The following is a 16,072-nucleotide window of genomic DNA, read 5'->3' as shown; positions in this document are numbered from 1 at the left end:
TCGAGTAAATAATCAAAGAATATCACCCAAGAAACTATACCGCTAAACTTATTTATTTCCCTTGGGTTCCCCTGGAAAAAGTTGTCTTTATAGCTTAACTTGTTAAAACTTATTTTCTAGTATTCACTGACAGCCTACACTTTCCTCTCCATTATCAATCAGAACACAAGAATTCATTTCATGCATCATATGTTCCACTTTAAATAATGTTAATGGGAATTGCACTCTTTAAAATAATACATTTAGCTAGTAGTACTTGTTGAGCAATTTCTGTTTGCAGACTCTGTGCTAAGCCTTTCACTGGTATTAGCATATTTAATCCTCAAGTCAAATACAGAAGGCAATTACCATTTTAAACTATGATTTAGAGAGGTTAAATAACTTCTTCCCGGGACAATCAGCAAATAAGTGGCAGACACGGACTTTAAATACAGATTGATACCAAAACCCATCTCCTTAGCATTATCCTATACTGTCTTCCAGAGGTCATCTTTCATAATTAGCATGCAATCAGTTATGAATATCTGGCCTTAAAATAAATCATTTGTCCCAGTAAGTCAGGCAAGCTTATACCTTTAACTCCCACTTGGAGGTGTCTAGCCCCTTCCTGAATGGTGAATCCTCTCTGGCTGTATTCAGAAAGCAAACCTCCCTTCTATAATGCCTTTGCAATTGACCCACAATGTTTGAAGAGAAAACTAGTTCTTCCTTAAATTCTTAATAATATATTCAGATTGAAAGTGCGACCATACAGCTTTCCAGATAATTCAAAGCACAACGGACTTGCACCTCAATTTATCAGAAACTCCAAGAAATGTGAAGCAATTTCTTCTACCATGGAACACACACGGATGGCAACACAGTCACAGTGTCTAGGTTTCTGAACCTCTGCCAATCACCATAGCAACCAGCTAATTCCTTGTGATCAAATGTAAAGCAAATCTAGTACTGAACACTGTCAGTGTGCACAACCCACCAGGATCCATGCACACAGGACTGCAGCCTCGGAGTCACACAGAGCAACAATGGCTGGGATGTACAGTTTATTAAGGTTAATAACAGGACATTCTATGCCATCACTTAGCATAATCCAGGTAAACAAATTCCTCATATGAAACTATTCAAACCTATATTTCCATTTAGGGCATGTCCAGTTTAAATAAGCAAATTTCCCCTCTGACAGCATTTGAAGCAGTGGCACTTTCGGGTATTTCTGAATGAAGTGCCTGAACCCATTAAAATCACATATCGTATAATTTTCTAACAGACCCACAAGCAATTTCACGTTCTCTTTTCCACTTCACCTCTATCTCCTATCACACAGTAAGACTCCCCTTCACATAGTAAGACTCATTTTTCACAAGGATTTTCTACAATTCAGATATGCTCTAAACTCATCCAAACATGCACCATTCTGATGCTTAAGAAAAAGTCATACCTTACATCAATGAAGAACTTAAATTCAATTTTAGAAAAGGAGATATAACTGTCCATTGTGAACATTTCTTAGGTTGCTTCTTAGTTTATCTTTTGGAGGCTTCCCAGTGGTAAAGAACCTGCCTGCCAATGTAGCAGATGTAAGAGATGAGGGGTCGATCTCTGGGTTGGGAGGACCCCTTGGAGGAGGGCATGGCAAAAATAAGCTTCTTAGTTTATCTTTTATCTCAACCTAAAAAACCTTACCTACCCACTCAGCCATAAACTGTAACCCGCCATAGTGCTGTTGTCACTGGTGTAAGAGAGTCATTCAGGGACTCGCTATGGAGAAGAAAGACTGGGCTATCTAGGATTATATACCCTGCAGAAAAATCTCATGCTTATACTTGAGAGACATGAATACATCAACTATTTTATAATAATATGAAGCTTAATTATTTTAATGAAACAGACTTTTCTTCAACTGTACCTACTCTACAGGAGAAACATCTGCTAAACAGGTAAACATACCTGTTTATTTGATAAATCAGTTAGTCTCCAAAAACAACATCCAGATTAAATGTTTCTGTAATATTTTTTACAATCTTACATTTGAAAAGGTAACAACTGTATGATTTCAAAACTAAGCCACCCTCTTTCCCATTCAATTGTTTTCTTTGAACTGCTTCCTTCAATTTACATAAAATCCATCTACAGCTGTAGGAAAATAAGCCAGAAAAAGAGAAAAAGCAAAGGGCACCACCACCTCCTACAAGTTCTGGGTCTAAGACTGCATCACTTACTAGACATGTTTCATTCCAGGGGTGCAAACACATTACTGTGACATTGATTGAACAATATCATCAAAGAAAAGTCCAGATCAAATGGCATTCCAAACTTCTACTCCATTCTCAAGTCTTAATAATTACGTCAGGATTTCCCTGGTGCCTCAGTGGTGAAGAATCCACCAACCAATGCAGGGGGCAAGGGTTCAATCCCTGATCCAGGAAGATCCCACATGCCACAGAACAACTAAGCCCGTGTGCCACAACTACTGAGCCTATGCTCTGGAGCCTAGGAGCCACAAATACTGAGCCCACATGCCTCAACTACTAAAACTCATGGCCCAGAACCCATGCTCTGCAACAAGAGAAGCCACCACCTTGAGAAGTCCACATACTGCAACTAGAGAGTAGGACTCACTCACTGCAACTAGAGAAAAACCCCGCACAGCAACAAAGACCCAGCACAGCCAATAAATAAACATATAGATATTAAAAAATAAGTTATTTCTGTGAGTAGCAAACACAATGCACACACACACACACACACACACACAATGCATACAAAAGCTTTTCTCCCATGAGCTGATTTTCTTTTTATTTACCTTGCTTATAGTTTTCTACATGCAATCATATTTTAAAGATATTTAATGCCTCAAAAAAGTAGATCTAGGTGATTTGATAAGTGTTTCAGAAGAATTTGGAGAAGCACTTCCAATTCTTAAACAGCACATTTCATTAAAAAAAAAATTTCAACTTCAAAGGAGTTACCAGCATCACTTTTGTAAATCAACAGGACTTAGGACTGAAACAGAGAAATATAGTTATGTTTTAAAAGTTGTGTGTGCTCACTCACGTCCAACTCTGCCACTCCATGGACCACGGAATTTCCCAGGCAAGAATAGTGGGCCGGATTGCCATTTCCTCCTGCAGGGGATCTTCCCAACCCAGGGATGAAACTTGTATCTCCTGCGTCTCCTGCATTGGCAGGTAGATTCTTTATCACTGAGCCACCTGTGAAGCCCTTAAAAACAGTTTTCAGTATTTAAATGTACTGTGAAATATATGATTCTCCTCAGAAGATGGAAAACAGCTTCATTTAAACACCAGATTGTTTTCTCCTCTCACACTGAAATACTTGGAATATGTTTAAATGTAAATTTAATTCTAGTTATTCTTGGCCTAACTTACTTACCTCTAACTCAAAAGTTAATTAGGAAAAAAACAATATCAAAGCCTAAATCCAGCTTCTGACAGAATAATTAAAATCTTAAAAAAATAATTAAAATCCAACTTTGGATCTATGCTTACTTTGGCCTAACAAAAATATTGATAGTTTCCTTGAGGCCTCTTTCTGATTCCTGAGGCACTTTTTCTCCACTACACATCCTGACATTTAAAATTTCAGAAACATCAAAGAAGAGAGCTAGAGAGAGCATACATTACAAAAAAGTCTGGAGAGGAAAGGTAACTGGCTGTTAGTGAGTGAAAGGGTTGGAACTTAGATGTAGGTTTCCTGATGCCCAGATGTCTACGGTTTTCCCAACAGGCCAGACTTCATCATAAGTGCCCCTTTGATTTGTTCAGTTTTAATATGCATTATTTTTCATGTAAGCAGCTTAGAATTTCAATGTGGAACCGGAATGGGCCTGACGTGCTTTTTGTTTTTCATGGTTTTCTACTTTTCCTCCACATAAGGCAACTCAGAACACAGACTAGACATTCAATTAATACTCATTGAATTAAATTTTCAAATATTAATTGTCACCCACACAGACCCTTCCTCCCAGGTCACCCGGGTGTCCTGGAATTCAATTCGACTTAACCAGAATTAGCATGGACCCAACAGGTTAAGGACTCAATCCCATAAATGTTCCCATTTCAGATACTCATCACAAGCAGAAGGATCCCAGGCTACCCACAACTTCTGCTTGACTTTGCTACAAATCAGAGGTTCCCAAGACTCCTCTCCTTGGGCTCAGTAATTTGCTAGCATGGCTCACAGAACCAAGGAAAATAGTTTACTTACTACTACCAATTAATTACAAAAGATATGTGTTAAAGGGTACAAAAGAATAGCAAGATGAAGAGATACTCAGGGAGAGGTCTACAGGGTCCCAAGGGTGGGAGCTTCTGTCTCCACTGAGTCAGGTATACATCACCTTCCTGGCTTGTAGATACATTCCAAGATTCAGAAGCTCTCCAAATGCTATACTTTGGGGATCTCTATAGAGGCTTCATCCCATCAGTTCAGTTCAGTTCAGTTCAGTCATTCAGTTTTGTCTGACTCTTTGCAACCCATGAACTGCAGCATGCCAGGCCTCCCTGTCCATCACCAACTCCCAGAGTTCACTCAAACTCATGTCCATCAAGTCGGTGATGCAATCCAGCTATCTCATCCTCTGTTGTCCCCTTCTCCTCCTGCCCCCAATCCCTCCCAGCATCAGAGTCTTTTCCAATGAGTCAACTCTTCGCATTAGGTGGCTAAAGTACTGGAGTTTCAGCTTTAGCATCAGTCCTTCCAATGAACACCCAGGACTGATCTCCTTTAGAATGGACTGGTTGGATCTCCTTGCAGTCCAAGGGAGTTGCAAGAGTCTTCTCCAACACCACAGTTCAAAAGCACCAATTTTTCGGCGTTCAGCTTTCTTCACAGTCCAACTCTCACATCCATACATGACAACTGGAAAAACCATAGCCTTGGCTAGACGGACCTTTGTTGGCAAAGTAATCTCTCTTCTTTTTAATATGCTATCTAGGTTGGTCATAACTTTCCTTCCAAGGACTAAGCATCTTTTAATTTCATGGCTGCAATCACCATCTGCAGTGATTTTGGAGCCCAAAAAATAAAATCTGACAGTTTCCACTGTTTCCCCATCTATTTCCCATGAAGTGATGGGTCCAGATGCCATGATCTTCGTTTTCAGAATGTTGAGCTTTAAGCCAACTTTTTCACTCTCCTCTTTCACTTTCATCAAGAGGCTTTTAGTTCCTCTTCACTTTCTGCCATGAGGGTGGTGTCATCTGCATATAGGCAAGGTCAATTATTAACTGGTTTTTGAAACCCTCTCTCTCTCCAAAATATGGAGGGGTAGGGCTGAAAGTTCCAAGCTTCTTATCATGGTTTGGTCTTTCTAGCGACCAGCCCCATTCATGAGCCCACCAGGAGTTATCTCATTAGAACAAAAGATGCCCCTATCACCCAGGAAATTCCAAGAGATACAGGAACTCTCTGTCAGACACTCTTATCACTCAGGAAATCACAAGGGTTTTTAGGAGCTTTGTGTCAGAAACCAGGCTCAAAGACCAAATATTAGCAGGAACAGGAGAGCAGAGACCAAACTAAATGTATATTTTTTATTATCTCACAACTTACTAATATTTTGGCCACCTGATGCAAAGAACCATCTCATTGGAAAAGACCCTGATGCTGGGAAAAATTGGGGGCGGGCGGAGAAGAGGGCAACAGAGGATGACATGGTTGGATGGCATCACTGACTCAATGAACATGAGTCTGAGCAAACTCCAGGAGATAATGAAAGACAGGGAAGCCTGGGGCACTGCAAGCCATGGGGTAGCAAAGAGTTGAATACAACTTAACAACTGAACAACAATAACATTTATCTAAGTATGGACTTTGAGGATTCCAACCTTGGAAGAAAGATCTGTCTGGATAAAATAAAATGGTGAAAAGAACTGAGAATTGGGATGGAATAGTGCAGAAAGAAAAGCTGAGCAAAGACACATAATCTATAAATCCCTAAGGATGTGCCAGGTATGCAGGTCTTTAACTAAAGTCAGAATAGGCAAGAACTTTGAGTCTCTACTTTGTGTGTTCACTGCTTTGCTTTTGGTGGTTTTCCAGTTTGGGGTTTTGTTTTGTTTTGCTCTGGGTTACCTAGTAAAGTCACTGTGTAAAAAATTCCAACCCTGTTTAAACTAAGAAGAAAAGGAGAATTGTCCCTCTCTAGACGTGGCTGACAGGAATTTCAGAGGCTCTGGATGAGCAAGGCACTCTGGTCACAGTTGTGGTGCCAACTGGAGGCCCAAAAAGACACAGCGAGGTTAGCGCAGGAGAGCAGGGGAGCGGGGAGCCTTGGAAGACAAGGGGCCTCAGAGCTGGCTTAGGCAGGACTGGAAAATCCCATCAGAGGGCTGGTTTGCAATCTGCAGAGCAGCACTGTAGGACTTCCCCAGAGAATTGAATTAGGGAGGTCATTTGAATCTTTCTGCCCGCAAACCGTTAGCCAGGTAACTAAAAAAAAAAAAAATTAATTAATTCTATTAATATATTTGCTTTTTTTCTTTGGCATGCTTAAATAGCCGCTGGTGTTTAGTATACTTCTAGACCCAGGAAGAAAAGATTAAATGTTTAAAGAATGTTTGAGAATACATTTTAAAAATCAAAAAGTAAATAGCTTCCTTCTTGGCACATTATTGACCAGGGGATTGAAGCAGGAACCAATGCCTGCGGCCAGCAATTTGTTATGTAAGTGAATATTGAAATGTTTCCAGTCAATAACATTTGGGTAACAAAAGATGCATTAATAAGTCTCTGGTTCATAATATGCTAGCCACGTATGTAGCACCTATAAGTAATTAGCAACCTAGGCTCTATAAAAGCTGTAGCTTCAAACCAGTAAAACAGACTAGTCTATGACAAAGCCTCACTGATGAGACACTGGCTCCATGTTGGGGCTCTGTGGTCACTGGAACTAAGATGCAGTTTCTGGGGCTTTTTCTGAACAATGTCCCAGAATCAGGAATACAAGGCTGCCAGGATTCCACGTATTTCTTCCACTTGCTGCTGTGCCTGCACAGTGACGCTGCATGGTATGATACATGTTCAGTGTCCCCTTAGTGCCCCTGAATGTCTGGGTCTGACTGGGGCTGGTGATGAGAGCAATGAAAATTGTGTATGCTTGCAAGTTCCTTCCTGCCATAAGAATCTTTACCGTATAATGTTCACATCATTAGAAAAGTAGAACCACAGCACTTTAACCAGAGGAAAATCCTGTCGCTCTCTCTCTGTATAGAAGAAATGTTGAAATAGATTAGCAGTAACTAGAAAAATAAATGGAATTCCTTTTAAAAATTTGAGTATGTAACCCTAAAGTAAATGAGCAGATGATCATTTAATGCATTCAGGACGTCTTATGCATTCAAAATAATAAAAATAATATTAAAATCCACATAACAAATGAGTTTTAATTATAACTCTATCCCATTTTATAAATTCGATCATGTTTGCTAGAAGAAGCATTTTTCCTGACAATTTAGCCCCCTCATTTTAGCTGTATGCCCCTGAAAATTCTTTTTTGTATTAAAAGTTTTACAGAATGTATTAACAATAATAAGCATGAAATTACAATGTGTTTTCTTCTATTTCTAGTGAAGATTTTGATTATAAAGTAAGGATTGTCTATTCACCATTCATTCAAAATTTTCTCCCTAATTAAATAAAATGTAATTTCAACCTTATACAAACTAAATTTTAAACCAAATTGTTTTGTAGCAGAATATAAACAGTAAACAAAGTATATGTCCACACTAACAAATTAAGCATCTTGGCAAATAATCACATATTTTTTTAAGAAATAAATTTAAGGCAGGAGATATATTCATATTTCAATCAGAATAATAAATGATTGTTATTTTCCCAAAACTGCTACAATATACCACTAACATAACCAAGGCCTGAAAAATACTTATCAATCCATCTAGTAACCAAATATGTAAATGCACTCACCTGAATTAGTTTTTTTAAGAGATTTATATTTAAAAACTAAATCAAAATCATTGACAGATGTTGATTTGCCTCTTTTAATACACAGAAGCAAACATGAAATGGAAATTTTTCCCCCAAGTATAAAATAACATACCTCCAGTCTTGGAATTTTGTTTTAAATAAAGTTATCCTGAATGGGAAACATTTTAATGTTTAAATAAGTTTTAACTTATTTAAGGTTTGTGTGATTTTATTTTAGCATAATCAGTATTTTTCAAAGGAGCACTCTTGTGACACAGTTGAGTGTAGTAATAAACTCAGCAGCACCATAACCAAACACAGGTTGCAACATAATAGACTGTAAGATAGTAAGTAGCAAGTCAACTGTTTCAGTTTTTAAAAAGACAGTAAGTAGCATAATGACAACAAATCATAATACACTATTTATAATTCTACTCCTCTGCATAACTATTTCTTGGCTAATTAAAGTCTCAATTGTGAAAATCAGTTCTGTTATTTAAGTTTAGTTTAGTGAGGCAAACACTGCAGCAAATGCAAAGAAGTAAAATGTAAAAGGAAGTATCCGTCATTGAAAAAGCAGCAATTTCTCAGTTTTGCCTAAGTTTTATAGCAATGGTTGAAGAAGAATACTCATTGATAAATGTGCTAAATATTTCCTCCCAGGAATGAAGCCACAAATTCATAACCAAGTTTCTAGACCAAATTTCTAGAACACACACAAGCTCTGAAGAAGAAATATGCATCTCCTTTCCAACCGGACATCAGTATTTTATTCATTTTGTATCATAAGCACACTATTTACACCAAAGTACATGTCTAGTTAGCATCGAGCACCAGGTTTAAAAAGATGTAACAGAGAAGCTCTGTTTGAATTCAAAATGCCACAGAAATCACTGGTGAAGTCTAAAATGAAAAACAGCTCTCTCAAATGCCAGAGCCAGCTGCTACTGTCCACAATCCGACTCTTTCCAAGAGGAATAGCAGATCTGCAGAAGACATGGCTTAAGTGAGAACATCGGTTCCTAAAAGTGGGCAAAGGGTTTCTGTAGAGGGCCTAAGGAAATAATTTCGAATTTGCAGGCCATACAGCCTCTGTGACAATCACCACTCCACTCTGCCTTGTGGCAACAGGGCAGGCACTGATGATACATTAATGAATGAATGTGGCTATGAGCCAGTAAATCTTTATGGACCCTGAATATTGGATTTCATACAACTTTTACACGTCATGATATGTTATTTTCCTTTTGATACTTTTTAGCTTTTTAAAAATATGAAAGCCACCATTAACTCACTAGCCATACAAAAGCAAGTAGCTGTTTATAGTTCACTGGATTTGGCCCATGGGCTGTAGTTTGCTACAAGTATCAGCAAAGGGTTTCCTTTAGGCTCTGTCTGTCCCTTTCCCCTCCATTTACACAAACCTACAAATTAAATTAGTGCTCTTTAGCAAAGTGGCCCTTTTGCTTCTTTCAGATCTCTGATGCCCAGTTTCTATGTTTTTCCCATAGGTCTCAAAAGCCCAACAGAACAATGGTCAGGATAGACATGGAGTGTGGCCTGAAGAAAGGGTAGAAGCCCTCTTCTTTTGCTTTCAGTCATCTGATCTCCCATAAATGACACACCATCCAAATGTTCATTTCACTGTCTATAAGAGGATCATGATAAAAAAAAAAAAAAGAGGCTCATGATATCCAACCACTTGAAAGTATATTTGAAGGTGTGATTTTACATTGAGAAATGTAGGTAGAGCAGAAAACGCCACATGTGGAGGAGAGTTGCCAAAAACTTGTTCAGAAACAAGGCCTAGCTTGATGTTTCATGGGTAAGTTCCTTGATCATGATGGTGTATGGGTCCCAGGGAGAGAGAGTGAATTTAGTTAAAACTCCAGGGAAAGAAACAGCTAACAATCCCATTGACTGCATGCCACTTTTCATAATTTCCAAGGTGGCCTGAAACATAACAAACATTAACTGAGAATCTTCTTTGTTAAAAGAACAGGAAAGGTAGTATGAGGAGCATAAAAAGGAATAAGACTCAACCCTTAGGCCAAAGAATGTATCATTTATTAAACATAAACATCTATCATGTTATAAAGCAGATATGATTTGTATAAATCAATAGCATTAAGAAGTTATGAAAGAGAGCCAAAAAAAAAAAAATAGTAGGGGGAAGAATTTCTTAGGAGCTAGATTTAAATAAAGAACAGAATTTCAAGGAGAACAGACACAAATTTGAGAGCCATATACACGTACATCTAGAGTTATAGGATATGTGGATTCTCAAGTCCACCAGATGTTACTAAATTTTCTCCAAAATGCTGTACTTCCATTAACAGTTTGAAACTTCATCCTCACAACAGTTGGTGTGATCACAGTTTATTTTTTAAATGCTTTAGTCAATGTGATGGGTAGAAAAGGATATCTTAATTTCATTTTCATCTCTGGTCCTCTCCTTCTCTTGAATTGCTTCATATGTCTATTTTTATATGAACACAAGGCAGAGGCTGGTCATTCTATGTGGCTGGAACTCAGGACACAGAAAGTACACAGAGGACAAGCCTCCCTCTCTTCTGGAGGTTTCTCCGGGACCTTGGTCTTTTCCTCTCCACCCCGTAAATTGCCAGTTTACATCAGCAGATAGGGACAACCTTCCTTTTCCCTCATGAATGTGCCAGGGTAAATTAAAGAGTTTATAAATGAACATGCTTGAAAAATACTGGTCTTGACAGAAACATCTGAAACCACTTCCTCCATTTTTCCCTAAAACTTGGTTTCTGCCCAGTTTAGACCATGGATGGTCAAGGTACCTTAGAAAACACACAAAATGTTGATCCAGCTCTGGAGGCCTGATTACAAATCCTTGGCAGGAATACATCCACTGCTTTCTCATCTCACTGAGAAGGCAAAAAAGTGCAGGAAACATAAATTAGGGAATGAACTTGATTTGCTGACACTCATTAGGAGGGTTTTGCCTTGAAAGCTCCCATGGAAATAAAATTTTAAGGCAAAATTCCTATAAATGATTCTAGGAGAAAATGACTATTTTTAACCAAATCCTTGTACAGAGTCTTTCCACGTGAGAATAAAGTGGCAATCAAACAGGAATGAATGCAGTACATAGCAGAACTCTCAGTCAAGAGAACAAAAAGCAGTATTTTCAACTTCAGTTAACACACAGCATCAAAGCTAGGAAAAACTATAGTCCAAAAACTGATTACTGTGATTCGAACAGTACATTCTCTACTACAGTGAAAAAACTGAAAATCACTACAAGTATTTGTTTCCAAAAAAAAGCATTAGTTGCTCAGTCATGTCCAACTCTTTGCGACCCCATGGACTGTAGCCCACCAGGCTCCTCTGTCCTTGGGATTCTCCAGGCAAGAATAATGGAGTGGATTGCCATGCCCTTTACCAGGTGATCTTCTGACCCAGGGATTGAACCTGGACCTCCTGAAATGCAGGCAGATTCTTTACTGTCTGAGCCACCAGGGAAGTTTAGAGTGGCTAACATCATCCCAGTAATACCATAATACTACATGGTCTCGAATATAAATGGATTTGTCTAACCCAGTGGTTCCCAATCCTGGGCAATTGTGTCCCTTGGAAGACATATGATTATTTTTCATTTTGAGACATGCACACCTGAAGATGGGTGCTCCGTATCCAATAGGTGGAGACAAAGGATGCAGCTAAACATTGTAAAATGCACTGAGTAGTCGAGCACAATAAACAGTTATCTGATTCAAAACGTAAATAAGGCCTGGTCTAATCTATTTCTTCATGGCTAGCTGGGATATATTGGCAAAAATAAGGGGTTAGAGATAAGTATTCCTTAAACACCTCCTATTGAGTAAGCTAGACAACACAGAGTTCTGAAGTTTGCTTGATACTGACATAAAGTTTTCAATTAAGCAATTTTCAGTTGTAATATTTTAGAAAGAAAATGGAACACAATCCATGATTCTCCCTATGTCATCAAGCACTGTACCATCTATATATATTAGCTTACCACATCTACTTATACAGCAGTTCATAATCAAACTGTCTGCTGCTGCTAAGTCACTTCAGTCACGTCCGACTCTGTGAGACCCCATAGACGGCAGCCCGCCAGGCTCCCCCATCCCTGGGATTCTCCAGGCAAGAATACTGGAGTGGGTTGCCATTTCCTTCTCCAATGCAGGAAAGTGAAAAGAGAAAGTGAAGTCGCTCAGTTGTGTCCAACTCTTCGCGACCCCATGGACTGCAGCCCACCAGGCTCCGCCGTCCATGGGGCTTTTCAGGCAAGAGTACTGGAGTGCGGTGCCGTCGCCTTTTCAGCTCCACCTTTTAAGTCAATATATTTCTGAATTTATATGACTCTGAATTTCCCATGCCCACTCTCCAAAACCAGTCTTCAGATTTCAGTAGTGGGTTTTACGTGGTCACTTTCTGAAAAAAAAGCATTCATATCTGAAATTTCCTTCTCTGATGTTACAATCCATTAAAACTTTACAGTCCACCTCCAGGAAACTTAAAAGTCAAATTAGGAAAGGAAGATGACTTTGAATGTAAACCTAAATGCAACCACAAAGAGATGCCTTCTATAAAAAGTAAGGAGTGCTGAGAATGAAGTGAAATAAAATATGCAAAGGCTGAAAAGTTCCCTCTAAAAGAAGCAAAACCCTTAGAGGTTATTTTCCAGTAAGTTTCGTTGGGTGTTTCAACAAAGAAAGTCATTTTCCTGGGAATTATTTTTTGTCTCCTTTTCCAAGTTTGCTGAAGGCATTTTCTTGTCTAGATGTTACACTAAAAGATAATTTTAAAGTAATGGAAAAATTTTAGTTAAAATTTAAAGGAACCACAAAGGGTTGAGAAACTCATTTTGAAGCCATCGCATATACCTGAGAAAAAGAAAAGTATCCTGTAACTGACAAAAAAAAAATCTATCTGAATGCTAAAGTTTCTCAAGCTAACAAAGCAGGTACTGTTTGTTGTTTGGCAGGAATGTAGAAAGATGGGCAACTTACTCCACTGCAGTTTTCTGAAACACAGATGAAGACAAACATATTGCTTACATGGACTGATTGGGTTTTACACCAAATGTTCGGAATGTAGATCTAAAACAGAAATTTCTGTCCTTGTGCTTAAGTAAAATTCAAACAGAAAGAGCCCTATTTACTCACCTACCATAAAAAGACAAAACGATCTTAATTAAAAAAAAAAAAAAAGGCAGTACGGCAGAAGGACATTTAAATGCAAGATTTAATTTCAGAGAGCATTGAGTTAAGAGTACAAAAGTGGAAAAGCCCAAGGATATTGATGTGCAGTAAATGGATGCAAAGTATGCTTCCACTAACATGTGGTGAGGTTCGCTTTAATCTTGCTGAATGTAAAAAGTTGTGTTTTAGATGACCTTGACTGGACTATAGACTGCAGTTCCAGCTTCTGAAAACAAGGAACGGCATCAGGCTTAGGGAGAATGTGCCTAAAGGCAAGAGAAGCGTCCCCTCCAAATCCCCAAGGAGGAAAGCTGCCGCCCGGAGGGAGGTATTGGGTAGCCAAGCCATCTTACTGAAAACAACCAAGGTTTTTGAGCGCTGTTTTTGGCAGGAGGTAGGTGTTACCGGCAGCTTCCTGGGGCGCTGGAAGGAATGTGTCACCATCAATCAGAAAGTACACTGAGCCCCGTGTTTAGGTCACAGAGGGAGTACCGCCTCGTCCAGTAAGGATAAATCCTGCCAACTCCAGCAAAAAAGGAGAAAGAAAAGTTGCAGGAAAGGTGTTGGCGCCCAGGGACCTTCAAACCCAAACGGAAACCCCCAACTTGTGTTGCAGAAAACCGTGCGCTCTCGGGTTCTGGAGAATTCCAAGAGCCCATGAGGGCGGATGCTCGTACATTCCTCCCGGGACCAGCACCGCCCGAGCTCAGCTCTGGGGAAGACCTGGGCGGTGCTGGGAAGAAAGGACAGTCCGCCCCACCCACCTCGGTGGTCCTGTCGGAAAGACAGACTCGCTCCAAATCAACCTCCGCGGACCTGGGAGGGACGGGTCCCCCTCCACCTACTCATCTGGCGGGCCCCAACGCGAAGGGCCAGCGGATGAATGAACCGCAAATCCGGCCCAGCCTCGCGGGACAGGGCGGCCCGCGGGAGCGCTCACCTGTGGGGATACTGGAGGGTTTCTCGGAGTCTGCACCTAGGCAGGGATTCCAGGGCTGGAGAACCAGCGCCACCACCAGCAGCAGCTGCTGCGTCTTCACAGTGCACCACCCCATCTTCGGCCCCTCGAGGGCCCGCGCGGGCTCCGGCACCCCAGCCGCCCGGCAGCGGCGCACTTCTCGCGAGAGCCGGGGACCCCTGGTCCGCCCCGGGTCGAGGACAGCAGGCGGGAGCGGGCGGCGGAGTGTGCGCGGGGGACCGACGGGCAGCAACGCGAGCGGGGCGGAGAGCAACGGGGGAAACTCGGCGGTCTGTGAAGCACAGGACGGCGGGCGCCGCGGGCGACTTATAGCTTCCCCGAGGGGGAGGCGACGGGGCGGGTTGCGCCCCGGCTATTGGCCGCCGGCTGACCCGCCGCGCCGCTGCGTGCACCGTGCGGTCGCCTTGGCTCGCCTGCCCCAGCCCCACGTCTGGGATTGTTTGCTCCACTCCGACCTATTTAAGGAGACGTCTGCGGCTACGTGTGGAGGCTCACGCAGAGCTTCTGGATGGTACCAGGAAGCTTGTAGTTCGGTTTGGGAGTGGGCCTGAGGAGGCGGGGAGGAGACGCCTGCAGTCTGGCCGGCGGGCGGCGCTCCCCGCTCCCTGCTCTGCGTTCCCCGTGACCCGAGCTTCCCGGTAGCCTCAGAGAGTGCAAATCTGTTCTCCGCTGGATTGAGATCCTACCCTCGGGTCAGAAGCGACCACAAATCTCGGTAATCTTGGCTGAGTGGGACCTCACCAGGCCTTGAGCGCTGAAGATGTACACACCTACACTCTTCACCCCACACCCCCGTTAACTCAGGCGAGTTTCTAAACCCTGTGAGAGAAAGGCCCTGTTTTTACTTTACTCTGTAAACAGAAAGTTTTTATTGTCCATTGAACATTTCTTCTTCCTCTGCCCGCGCCGGGAGAGCCGTAGACTCTCTCCAGTAATGGCTTGTAAATCCTGCGGAATCAGAGTCCAGCATGTGTAACCTGGGGCTGTGCCTTACAAGATCCTCCTGCGGTCCACATGGAAAATTACTCCCAGAGATGTTGTCAGAGCCATCTCGCGGCTCCCTGGCGCGTCCTCCCTTGCTTCCAGTTTTGACTCATGTCTGAGCGAATTCCGTTTATTACTTCTCATCACTTTTCAGCTAGCCCAGTGTTTCATCTGTTAGGATGAGCAGGGGCAAAAGCACAAATAAGGTAAAAGCCTGACAATTTGCCTCATATATGTCATGACATGACCTACTTTATGGAGAAAAGAATCAGACCGGCAGTATGGCAATATTCCATCTTCCTAAAATAAGGTCGAGGGATGGGAGAGGGCTCGGGGGACTGACTTGAGCCAATACCCTTTCCAACTCTGAGCTTTTGAAGTTAAAAGAAAATTACTGGGCGGGGGAGGGGGGCGGATTTTTCACTATGATCACGTTGTGTCTGAAATTAGCATGATAGGTGGCGCGGAGGTTAAAGCGTCTGCCCGCAATGCGGGAGACCTGGGTTCGATCCCTGGGTCAGGAAGATCCCCTGGAGAAGGAAATGGCAACCTACTCCAGTATTCTTACCTGGAGAATCCCATGGACGGAGGAGCTTGGTGGGCTACAGTCCATGGGTCGCAGAGTCGGACACTACTGAGCGACTTCACTTCACTTTCACTAGATGAGTACTTGATTTTCACATTAAAAACAGGTGGAAAACCAGCAAAGAAATGATGCCGGGGTATGACACCTTAGAAAAAGAAGTATTTCCTGTGTCCAGATCTAAGAGCTGTTACTGTGTTTGTAACATTTGGTCTCAGTATTTTAAGAGGGAAATTGGAGAAAGTTCAGAGAAGAGTAACAATTAAAGAAATGGAAAGTATGACCTGAAAGAATAAAGTAAGGTTTGTTTAGCCTGAAGAAGAAAAGTCTAAAAAAGGGATTCCTTAATAACATCTTTCTGTGTCTGGCTAACGCCAC

The 16,072-nt window shown here is 41.5% G+C and overlaps 1 protein-coding gene and 1 long non-coding RNA gene across 5 annotated transcripts in view; one reads left to right on the top strand and one right to left on the bottom strand.

The window, feature by feature from the left end:
- PLOD2 (procollagen-lysine,2-oxoglutarate 5-dioxygenase 2) overlaps positions 1 to 14,409 on the bottom strand; it is a 119,630-nt gene extending 105,221 nt beyond the window's left edge. For 2 of the 4 annotated variants that reach the window (XM_060405538.1, XM_060405541.1), the window contains exons 1-2: positions 14,089 to 14,409; positions 3,055 to 3,222 (exon numbers count right to left, since the gene is read on the bottom strand). In XM_060405538.1, the coding sequence (XP_060261521.1) occupies positions 3,055 to 3,222; positions 14,089 to 14,203 (283 nt within the window). In that variant the 5' untranslated portion in view covers positions 14,204 to 14,409. The remainder of the gene's footprint in view (positions 1 to 3,054; positions 3,223 to 14,088) is intronic. The other 2 variants (XM_027959595.3, XM_027959598.3) reach the window with 1 other exon arrangement.
- The window catches only part of LOC132658516 (uncharacterized), a 47,699-nt gene continuing 45,919 nt past the window's right edge, over positions 14,293 to 16,072 (top strand). The window contains exon 1 of the long non-coding RNA XR_009598276.1: positions 14,293 to 15,317. This is a non-coding gene — a long non-coding RNA (uncharacterized LOC132658516). The remainder of the gene's footprint in view (positions 15,318 to 16,072) is intronic.

Source organism: Ovis aries, chromosome 1, assembly GCF_016772045.2.
Source record: "Ovis aries strain OAR_USU_Benz2616 breed Rambouillet chromosome 1, ARS-UI_Ramb_v3.0, whole genome shotgun sequence".
NCBI classification, from domain to species: domain Eukaryota; kingdom Metazoa; phylum Chordata; class Mammalia; order Artiodactyla; family Bovidae; genus Ovis; species Ovis aries.
Note: the sequence above shows the minus strand (reverse complement) of the source record. Positions and strands in the feature narration are given on the sequence as shown.